At 54.1% G+C, this 11,684-nt stretch overlaps 1 protein-coding gene across 1 annotated transcript in view; it reads right to left on the reverse strand.

Annotated features, from left to right (window-relative positions):
- Positions 1 to 6,959, reverse strand: part of WTIP (WT1 interacting protein) — a 73,765-nt gene extending 66,806 nt beyond the window's left edge. The window contains exon 1 of the mRNA XM_009902749.2: positions 5,421 to 6,959. Coding sequence (XP_009901051.2) covers positions 5,421 to 6,891 — 1,471 coding nt within the window. The 5' untranslated portion in view covers positions 6,892 to 6,959. The remainder of the gene's footprint in view (positions 1 to 5,420) is intronic.
- Between the last annotated feature and the right edge of the window lie 4,725 nt (positions 6,960 to 11,684).

Below are 11,684 nucleotides of genomic sequence, written 5' to 3' on the forward strand. Positions count from 1 at the left end.
GGTTGTTGTTTTTTTTAAGTAATCATTTTAGCATTTGGCAAATTTTCCTGCTTTGAGAAGCCTTTCTAGACAGCCAACATCCACATGGCTGCAGCCAAACCATTTTTATCCTGTTTTATTAAGCATGGATATGAAGGATTTCAGCCTGGGCAGGCATCTTTGCTGCTGTCACCAGGAGCACACCAAGCTGTGGCATTTGCACATCTTAAATGAAGGGAAAAAAAAAAAAAAAAAAGAAAAGATGAAACTTGAGGGAAATTTCCCACAAAGAATCATCCATCTCATAACTACAACTGCTCTGACAGTTCCCTGTCCCTTCACAACAGGGTCGTGTTCCCACAGCAGCCACAGAGGCCATTGAACAATTCACTCCCAATTCACAAGCCACCACCTACAAATACCCCGAGCTGCACACACTAGTCTTTGCTAAGGGTCAAGCACACAGCAAGGGAAGCAGCTGCCAAGACAAGTTAAACTCTGCTTAAGGGAACCAAGCTTTTCTGAGCCTTGCCTAAAACATCTCCCTGACCCCCTCCTCAATGAGACCTATCCAACTGAGGAGTTTTTCTGAGAGATGGGCACAGGGCAAAGGGTATGTTTGAAAGCCTGATGCTACTTCTGAGAGCCTCCTCCTTGAGGAATTCAAAACAGACCTGGCTTGGGGCTTGTGACAGAGCCCCAAAAAGCAAGCAGATCCAACGACTTGCTCAGTGTTGTCTTGCAGCAGCCAAACCAAACCCCAACACAGGCTCCACTCTGGCCCTGCCAACCAGCATCCTTTCTACAAGGACACAGACTCACTGAAAACTTCCTTCTCTGCACACATTCTGTATGTGAACCATTTCCTTTCCTTCAGGAGCTGGGTGGCTCACCCCTTCTCCCCCACCCCATGGCACACTGCTGCTCAAAAGCAGCCAGGTACAACACTCCCAGGGGTATATGCACAGATACAGTTCCCAACCCACACCATGGCAGGGAAGGGTAGCAATTAAACCTCGGACAACACTGTATCATGCCCCCAAACCTCTATCAGAAACCTCACCTGTGGTACCCCTCCTAAGACAAGTGGCAGTTCTCTGAAAGTCACCAGCCCCCCCGCCAAAGTCAAGGCTACTTGCCAGCTAAGAATGGGCTTGTGCTAGACAGATGACTACAGTTATTAACAGAACCCACACTCTGCATCTCATTCTGAGACATCAACCAACCTCTGCTTTGCTTGGTAAACCTCCTACAGGGTGCTGAGAAAGGGTTTTGTTGGCCTTGGGATGGAGAAGGGTCAGGCAAAGTGCCTGCAGAAGGCAGGGAAGATGACAACTCCCTGACAGAAGTGCTTGTTTCTCACCAAGGAGTACCACAGGTGGTATTCATTTGCTGCATTCTGCATATCAGATACAAGAGAGATGAGGGTGAGGAATTATAGAACTGTTTTGGTTGGAAAAGACCTCTAAGATCATTGAGTTCAACACCATGGCCATTAAACCATGTGCCCAGACACCACATCCACACATTCCTTGAACACCTAACACAGGCTCTGTGTAGAGATGGGCAAAAGCACCTTCAGGAAGAGGACTGCAGGGGGGTGCTGAAAGACACCAGCAAGGCTGCAGACTTGCTTGTCCTCTCTGTAGGCTTTGTTTAGGCAGGAAACAATCCACACTCCCTTCAACATTCCTCATCTCACAGTGCTCTTACACTTCCTTTTCAGCTCAAGACAGCGAGACAAGTCACTTCTTGCACAGGATCCCACCACACTAAAACGAGCAGACAGCTCTTGTTGGGTGATGGCTGTAGCACAGCAGGGGCTGCCAAGAGCATGCAGCCACTGCCTGCACCCCTCCACTAACACTCCTTCCATTTCTGACAACCAGCAGAGCCACAGGACACACAGAGAGATCTTGTTCAAAAACGAGAGTCAGCTCAGCATGACTGTACAACATGACAACGTCTGGAGATAAGCATTCACACATCCCTGAAGCTGCTCTGCCGATTCACCTCATCCTATGCAAATGCTCCGCTGGGAACCCTTGTGGAAATGTTTTATTTATTTGTTTTTCAGCTCCCTCCTCAGCATCTGCCACTAACCTGAGCACATTCACTGAACTGTCAGTACCTTAGCATGGGACAGCTTCAGAGGGTTGAGGATATAGCAGTTTGGGCAGGGGTTGCATAGGAAGCAGCTATAAGGGAATAAAGCTTTACCCGACCCAGCTGCAGGCTGCTATCAAAGGAACAGTCCCCAGCTTTCCAAAGCCCTCTGCCTCCACCTTCTCCCTTGGGTCAGCTGCAGCCACCTCATCAGTAGGGATGAGCTGGAGCAGCTCACCAATCCAGCCCAAAACAACCCTTCCCCTCGCCCCTTCCTTCTCTACAAGCTCTTTTATACAAGATCAGTGAAGTCAACATGCAACATGCTAGGCAGAGCACCCAAAGTAGCAAGGAGCTACCTCTCAGCAGTGCAAACAGGGGAGGGCAGATGCAGAACACCCTTTTTGTGACAGTCAGATTGAATCAAGTGTAGAAGAGCCTTTCCTTCTCTACAGATGCCCTGAAGCCTGCTGAAAGCAAGTAGAGAGTGAGGACAGTGAGGCAGCAAAGCAAAGCTCCCAGCACAGCTCAGAGCTGTCCATAGCAGCATGGGCAGAGACTACTGCCAGTCCCCTAGACCTGCCACATGCACACTGCTTGGCTCTCCCTGAGCCCCTCTGAGGCTCAGGCCCTGCACATGTCCTCCATCATGCACTCATCTGCCCCAGGCTACAGGTTCCTCATGAGACAGGGCAGTGAGGTATGCGAAAGCAGTCTGGGACTGCCAGCACAGCCAAGTTTAGAGCAACTCCCAGGCTGACCTACAGACACAAAGAGGGCAAGTTTCTTTCTTCTCCTTTTGTTTGTCTGGGTTTGGGTGTTTGGGTTTTGTTTGGTTGGTTGTTTTTTAATATGCATATATATATGTATTTTGTTTTGTCTTGGCTTTGGGTTTGTTTGTTTTTTTTCTTGGAGGGGGAAAGGAACACACAAACAATCGAACACAATTGCCAGTGTCCTCACTGAAACATTCACTCACTAGACAACTGAGCTCATCTAACTAAGGAGCATTAAACCATGCCCTCTGTTCTTTCTACCTTGTTAGACTATTGGCTCAACACTTCTCCCTGGGCGTCACAAACCACCCTGTGACCCCCTCCAGAGTGTGCCAGACACCAATGCTAACAGGCAAGCAGAGTTCAGCTGCAGTATATGCCAACTGCTATGCCATCCTATGCATTCCCCCTGCTTCCTTTTACTGTTATTTAATTAAAACTCTTTCAGCTAAGTTGAGCTAAACTGCAGACTTCTCATCCTGTTCTTGCTCTCCTTGTCTCCCACACATCAGCCTGCAGTCACTCCTGCCAACCCCTCCTGCATTCGCTCAGCCCAAGCCCAGCATTCACCTCTGTGGGTGATGTGAAGCAGAAACACTGGATCAAGCCCACAAGGATTTCTCAAACCCTTCCTTAACAACTTGCAGAAAACAACTTTCTCTTTTAAATCACTCTCATTTTCTGGGTTTCACCTGCTTCCAGGGCACAAGTCCCAGCAGTGTTTCTTTGTGCTGATGACAACAAATACTTCGCAGCTGGCACGCAGGCGCTCTCGAGGCATACAGGAAGATCACTGCTGACCCTACACATCTGCCAAGGTTCAGGGTGTTCTGGGAGGACACTTGCAATAGGCATTTCTCATCAATAAAAGCCCAGCACAAAATCCCCAGGGCTGCTCCTGGAAGTCAGGTCCCACACCCAGCTTCTCTGGCCACTGGAAACCCCTCTCAGAGGCTCAGGATGGCACTAACTCCTTTCTTCCCCTACATACGCATTCCACAGTCTCACACTGTGTAGCACAGGAATTCTGAAGGCAACATTTCCTGCAGCTAGCGTGCTAATGAGCTTCTGCACACAGAAACCTGTTCCTGGGCTCAGCTGGGGAAGAGTCCCACACTCAATGCCAGACCCTGCAGATGACAAGCCCCACACGAGATGGAAGAAGGCAGAGTAAGTGCTCTGTTCAGCTTCCTTATCCTGGGCACATGAGCTAGTAGAAACGGTGCCACTGCGTTCACAGAAAGGTTTTCTTCGTGGGAGAGAGGACTTCTCAGTCGGCTACCTCCACTGATCAGCCCAGCTCTGTTTCACTACCCGCCTCTCCCAGACACTTGCAAGGAGCCCTGCAACTCCCCACTTAAACGCAGGGCTCATTAATGCTGTGCTAAAGGCAACCTGAATCCTTGTGTTTACATCAACCACCAAGGCAATGCACGTCTCCATCCTCAGCAACACGTGTTGGTCAGAAACTAGAGCTTGCCGGGGGCCTCTTCCCGGTTCCCAGGCCGCACACAAAAGCAGAGATCGCTGTCCCCTCGAAGGCCACTGATGGCAGCTGGCTCATCCGCAGCCCCTCACACTTTCCTAGGTTCCCCTCTTCCTCCTCCATACCTCTGGCTAAAGCCCTCACAGCTCCTTCATGCAGGGGACAAACTGCTCCCAAGAGCTGCCCAGGTCCAACAGGTGCCCAGCTCATCTGTAGGTGAAACACGGCAGGTTTTGGATGCTCCGGGATTATCTTTCAGAGGCATTTGGGCCTCTTCGACTCAGTACAAAGTAAGAAAGGCAGGGGGCTTAATGTTACCAGTGTTACCGCAAAACGTGTTCACTCATTTCAAGAAGCCACTTTTGTTCTATAAAGAAGCAACCAAAAAATGCAGATGACCCTCAGGCTGGCTTAGCCTCAGCAAGGGCTCTCTTGTCCCCCAAACTCACATCCCAGGGAGGACACCAACCCCCAGCCCGGTGTGCTGAGCGTGCCCTGCAAGCAGTGCCAGCGCCGGGCTCCACGGGAACCCCGAGACAGCTCAAACGTTTGATTGAGCACCGCACTAGGAGCTGCTTCACCAGCCCCGCTCGCTGTCTGGGGAGGTGACCACAGACGGCCTAAGAGCTCGGTCGCAAGCGCCAGAAGAATGCTGCTAGTTAGATGGTTCTGTAAGTTATCGGGTTCAGCAGCCCAGGAGATGGGGAACTAAACTGGAGTCACCGCAAACCCAAAAACACAGACCGCTCCTGTTAAACCTCGAACAAGTCTCCCATGCGCAAGTGGAAGGAGAAGCACCACACGTCCCGCCAGACGGTGTAAAGAGTAGACGGCAGAGAGCAAAAGCCGGGAACAAGTTAAAGTGCAGGCGCTTCTGACACCTCAGCTAGACAGGCAGCATTTGAGGCGACAGGGGACTGCAGTAGGTACCTGCTCCAGAGCGGCTCTGCTATCACACGCTCCCTCCTCCACAGCCAGACCCCCAGCACAGGGCCCAGCGCACTGCAACCCCTCAGCCACTCACCCCCACCAGCCCCGCGGCCGCCCGCTCCCCGGCCCAGCGGCTCACTCACCGAAGTACTCTTTTTTCATGTGCATCTCCAGCTCTTTCTCCAGCTCCAGCGTCAGCGCCTCCAGCCGTCTCTCCGCCTGGCTGGGGCCGCTCTCCCGGCACGGCGTCACCTGGTAGGGGAGCTTGAATTTGGACGTCGGAGCGGAGCCTTTGGTCGGACTGTAGGCGTAGGGGGTGCCCGCCTCGGGGGCGACGGCTGGGTGCTGCTGGTCGTGCCGCGGCGGGGACTGGGCATGGATCTTGTGGTAGACGTCCCCCAGCTCGGGCACAACACCGTCCTCCTGCAGGCCGGGCGCCAGCAGAGAGGAGCGGGGCGAGGGCAGCTGCAGCTCGGGGTAGGCGCTCATGGAGCCGCGGGAGCTGCGCGAACTCTGGCTAGAGATGCTGGAGCGGGGGCTAACCACGGCAGCGCCTGGCGCAACGCGGCCCTCGGGGCCGCACAGGCTGGAGCGGGGACTGGCCAGGGCGAGCCCGGCGCCGCCCGTCCCCTCCGGCTCGGCGCTGCCCGGCAGCCCGTACCTGGAGTCCGAGTAGCTGGAGCGGGGGCTGGTGGTGCAGGAGTACTGGCTGGCAGTACTGGAGCGGGGGCTGGCGTGGCGCTGGTCATAGCCCATGCTGATGCCGCTGGTGCGGTTGCTGCTGGGCTTGCTGCCGCCACCGTCGTAGCTCGTGAGGCTGGCGCGGGGGCTGGAGTGCTTGCTGGTGTCGCTGGCAGTGCTGGCGTAGCTGGAGCGGGGGCTGAGGGCCGCGCCGTCGTACTGCACCAGGCTGGCGCGGGGGCTGCCGTACTTCTCCTGGCCGGGCACCACTAGGCTGGAGCGGGGGCTGGAGTACTTCTCGTAGGGCAGCGCCGCCGCGCCGCCCAGGCTGGAGCGCGGGCTGGAGAACTTGCCATGCTCGGCCGCGGGGCCCGGCGAGGAGATGGCCAAGCTGGCCCGCGGGCTGGCGGCGCCGTACTTGCCGTCCGGGCCGCCGGGCGCCCGCCCGCCACCCTTGGCCACGTAACCGCCGCCCTCGTAGGCGCTGCCCGCAGTGTAGCGGTAGCCCTCGGCCGAGTAGCGCTTGCCCTTGTCGGCGAAGCCGCTGTAGCAAGGCAGCGCCACCTCGGAGCGGGTGCACAGCCCCTCCTCACAGCACGGCGGGCCCGCGGCCGGCGGCGGGTCGGCGGTGCGGCCGTTGGCGGCGCGGAGCGGGGCGGCCGGCGCAGCGGGCGGGTAGGCTTTGCCGCAGGGGGCGGCGGCGGGGAAGGCTTCGGCAGGCGGCGGCGCGGCGGTGCCGTTCATCTTCCGGCCCCGCTGCTCCGCCGTCATGTGGGCGGCGATGACCCGCTTGGTCTCCTCCAGGTCGGGGTGCAGCGCCAGGTCCCGGCGGCCACCCCGGCTGTAGAGACCCTCCGGGCAGGGCTCGTAGAGGGACAGATCCTCCATGAACTTGGTGGCCTTCAGTGCCATGTCCTCCTCGTACTTCTCCATACTCGGGCCGGAGCCCCGCGGGGCGGGGGAAGAACGGTGAACTCTGCGAAAACACAGCCCGGAGCAGAGAAAAGAGGAAAAAAAGGAAAAAGGCAAACAAAACAAAAGCCCAACAGAAAAACACACCCCAAAAAATCAATCCCTTTCCCGCGGTCCTGGCGGGGCAGCGGAGAACACGGCTCCCTCTTCGGAGGGCTGGTCGGCGGCGGCCAGGCGAGGCTGCAGTCACCCCGGCGGCATCCCCTCGGTGCGGCCGGTCCGCCCGGCGAGGCGCGGCGAGTGCAGACGAGGAGCCCCTGTGTCACTTTCCAGCCTTAAATAAGTTGCTCGGTCCAGTCAATGGCGCGCTGCGCGGAGGAATTTGCGCTTGGCGGCTCCCTGCCCCCGCCGCCCCCGGCCGGCCGCCCCGCAGCGGGGCCGCGGCCCGGCCCGCACCCCCGGGCGGGGGGCGAAGGCAGCGGCCGGCCCGGAGGGGCTTTGCGGCGCGGCGAGCGGAGCGCAGGGCGCGGCGAGGCAGGGACTCCTTTGTGTGGGGCAGGAATGCGAGGAAGGAGACTGGGCGCTGCGTCCCGCTGGAATGTAGTTAATGCCGGAGCCAAACAATGATTTTCACCGAGTCAGGCGGGGAGAGGGCGGCAGCGGCGCTGCTCGGCGGTGGGGTCGGCAGCTCCCCTCCGAGCTCAGCGCTCACCGAGCCCTGCCCGGGACTGGCGGTGCCGCTGCTCGCCGCGGACTGGGAGGCGGTGAGGCTGTCAGCGCGCCCCAGGAAGCTGGGGTCTCGGCGGAGCCCCCTGGAGAAGCCGTGCACAGAGAGGGCTGCCCGGGCGGGGGGCGGTGAAGAACCGCCCGGGGTTCCCGCCTTCCGGGGGGCTCTGCTGCTCGCGCCCCCGACTAGAACTTTCTAGCTGGACCCGCGGCCTCGTCCCGCCGCGGGAGAGGGGCAGCTCTTGTCCGCCCTCCTGCCGGGGCTGCAGCCGGGGAGCGCCTCGTGAAGCAGCTGAGTTGGTGGTGGTGCCTGCAGTGGCCGGGGGTACGAGTCTGGCCCCGCTGCTACGAATGACTCACACCTGTGCAAAACCCCAGAACCGGCCCGGTGACTCCACGGGGAGAACCTGTGCTTTAGCACGGCAGCTGGCAATTGCTTGTAGTCGTTTATTTAGTTTTTTAAAAAATGCAATACTAAGAGATACGATAAACATATCATGGCCTGGAGCAGCCGGTGGATTGACACGAGTTTAGAGAAGCACGCTACCGTCTCTGCAACTTCAGAAGAGCTTCACCTCTTGATCCACTAACAAACAAGACCCAGCACTGCCTGCCGTTTACATCTGCACGCACATGAAAAAAGCTGTCAGGAAACACCGCCTTTAAAAGGAGCACTGAACTGAGCCCTCCCATACTAGACCCTAACCCACAGTTAGCTTTTTCACACCTAAGCTGCAGATCCCTGACGATCATTTGCGCCGATGGCAGAAATGCTGACAAATTCCTAACAAGTACCTGAGTAGTGTCCTTAGACCGTAGGTGCTGAGCACCCTATCAGGAGAGAAATGTGTTGCAAGTTTGAGTTGCAAGCACTCGGCCCTGCCAAGAACGTTTTATCCTGTTATCATACCTAATTAAACATTAAAAGCAACTGTGTACTCAAAAATGTCCCCAGCTGTGGAGGGCAATTGATTGGCAATCTGCTTGTTTGTGCATGCAGGGGTGGAAAGCAGTAACAACAAAAAAGCCACCAAACCTCATAAACGTGCAGAGCAAGACATGAAAAGCAAATTATTAGGGATGGGAGAGGAAGTCCACTGTCAGTGTGAACATGAGTGTGCAAATAAATCCAACTTTGGGAGTTCAGTACTCTTTTTCAACCTCCTCACATTACCCTCTTTGCCAGTCTCCTGAGCTAGCTGTTACCATCTGGACCTTACCAATTGTGGAATAAGTCACATTTCACCCCCAGGTGTGTGATGGCCAGAAGCACCTCTTGTAGTGGTGCAACTCTGCTGTATCATCACTACTCCAACCAGCACAGCATGGGGCACTGGCAGTGGAAGCTTCCCCAGCCAGTGTGCTGTGCCACTGAGAGGGCTCAAAGCAGAAGCTCAAGTCCCTGCCCCACTCAAGCCTTGCTCTTTGCTAAAGCTGTCAGCAATGACACAAACTGTGCTGTTAGCCACAGACCATGGACACGTCCCCACCACAGACAGGGAGCTTCCTTCCACAGGGCATGTGGAAATTACTGGTGACTTGGGCCCTCATCTACCCCACCTGGAACTCCTGCACTAAGTTTTCTTGGTGCAGATGGGAGTCTTGGAGGCTTCTGCTTTCAGGTGAGTCTGTGCAGAGCTCCTTCTTCAGTCGTTCCTGAGGCCTGCCCTGGGGTGAACTATCCTCTTACTAACTTAGAGCTGCTTACTGCCCACTTTTATAAGGTTGTCTTCCCGAGAAGCTAGGAGAGGCTCATGGACAACCTGGGAACTTGGTCCATCAGAGCACACACGAGGGAAAATTAATTTATTCTGGTTTTTGATTGTGTTTTGGGTGTTTTTTAAAGTAATTTTACAACATTGGATAACTTTGCTATTAAACTATGGGAGCAGGTAGGATATAGTGGGAGACTGCTGTGTGCTCATGCAAAGAAGCATTTTGAACAGCTATCTTTAAAGCAGGAACTGTGTGAAGTCAGAATCCTAAGATACAGTAGGAGCTTCTTGTCCTTCTGTAGCTCTGTCCTGAGCCACAGATCTACCCTTGTTCTACCTTTTGAGCCAGCACAGTTCCATTCTGCTTCTGCTGCCAGCAGGTAGCAAGTTTCTGCTGTAAGCCTCTTGGTACATAAGGTGTTAAAGCATCCTGGGGACTGGGAGAATCTGAGGAATCTAAAGGGTACAGCCCTTTTTAGTAAGCAGTGTGGCTCAAATGATAAAAGTTACTCATTTGTACTGCTGAAGGCCTATGCTCAGGAAGTAAATCCTGACAGCCAGGCCCTGCACTGTGTTCCCATCTCAGCCCTGCTGCAGGGGCAATACTCCACCAGCAAATCCCACTTCTGGCATACACATGATGAACATCACATTTAGCCACATCATAGCTGCAGGTGTAGCCCACATGGGTGAAATAAATAAGTTTGCAGTGGTACACAGCAGACTCAAGCCCTGCTGCATTTCTCCTGGGGCACTGTACGTGCTGGGCTGTGCACACACAACGTGTGGGGTTCAAGCTGCTGTCGCTGGGAGAAGTTCTCTCATCTTTCTCCTTGTGTACAAGAAAACCCAGAGTAGTGGCAATTACAGCTTGGCAATGCTGAGGGTTTGTCCCTGCTTCCTTTTAAATATATTTGCTTTATTTTAACCAGCAGTAAAATGCATGCATTGCAAATCAGACTCACACTTCTGCAAGGAAGAGCACAAGAGCTGTCACAGGGTTGTAAAAGCTGAACTTCAGCTCTTCATCTGGTGTGGTAATCCTTACACCTGATTTTGTGGCCTATCAGTAAATCAGGCATTAAGGAAAACCAGCTGCCTCTGTTAAATAAACTCCTTTGTCTATGACTTAAAGGGAGCAAAAAGGCCAGGTGGAGTTATTGATCTGTGAATATCAGCTGCTGGGCCTCACAGGCAGCAACTCCTGGTTCTGCTAATTGCCAGAGCCTGCAAGGAGACCCTGCCCAAGCCACCAGGCAGGGAGACCTGATGGGCTGGCAGCTGGGGATTTTGTCTCCCTGAGCTGCAGATGGTTTATCACCAACAAAGCAGAGACTCTAAGAACTCGCTGATGAAACTCCAGACCTACTGAAGACAATGCCAAACATCCCAGGGCCTGGCCCTGTGGAGGATGCTGTACCAGAGCTGGGTTCACTGGCACAAGGCAGGACGCAGCTCTTTGTCTCACTCCATCCAGTTACCACTTTGAAGCTGCTCTGCAGATTTGCTTACTGAGTTGCATGCTGCCTGTTTGTGGGTTTTGTTGTTGTTGGGTTGGTTTTTGGCCATTTCCCTCCTTGTCTCCAACATTAAGAAACCAATTAAATGACCCTATGAACTCCACAAGGTAAATAAGATTTATTATTACCCAGGGATTTACTGTTCTGATTTCCACCTTTAAAACTGATTGGTGAGGAATATATACTCTGGTCTGCTTTAAGCCATATTAAAGTAAACAAAACACCAACCCCCATGTGAAATTCATGCAGAAAACTATGCTGAGGAGTATTTTTGTTTTGGGAGGAGTGACTGAATTTCTTTCTCTTTCTTTGCCATGTGGTTTATGGCTTTGTTTTGCTTGTTTGGGTCCTGTATGTTAGCTTGTGCTGTTTAAGTATAAGCAACCTTTTTGGAATCCAAGGTATGGCCATTAATATGTAGCTGGGCTCGGGCCATTTGTTTGCAAACCACCTTGTTCTGGCACGTTTTTTAAACCCCCTCCTTTGCAGTTGATCACAGCTGTTAAAGATTGCACTTACCGCTTGCGTTTTAGGGCACCATCTTCTGGCGGACACAACGCACTGTACTCCAAGGGCTGCCTTTGCTAGGCACAACTATTCCAAGCATTTTTGACTAGCACTGCTCTGCAGGCTCACAGGTCATTTCTCACTCTAAATCTGCAGTAAAACGCTCTTTAACATTTTTTACATTCTTTTTCTTCTTCGCTGCAAACGCAGCTATTCACTGTGCCACACAAATACCAGTTGGGACGGACCCTGCAAGATTCCAGTCACAACAGGCACTTTGTGAGCCCCTTAGACAACAGATGTGCAAGCTCTCATGATTAATACCCCATTTATGGATCTGATTTCT

The sequence above is a fragment of the Dryobates pubescens genome, chromosome 19, assembly GCF_014839835.1.
Source record: "Dryobates pubescens isolate bDryPub1 chromosome 19, bDryPub1.pri, whole genome shotgun sequence".
NCBI lineage: Eukaryota > Metazoa > Chordata > Aves > Piciformes > Picidae > Dryobates > Dryobates pubescens.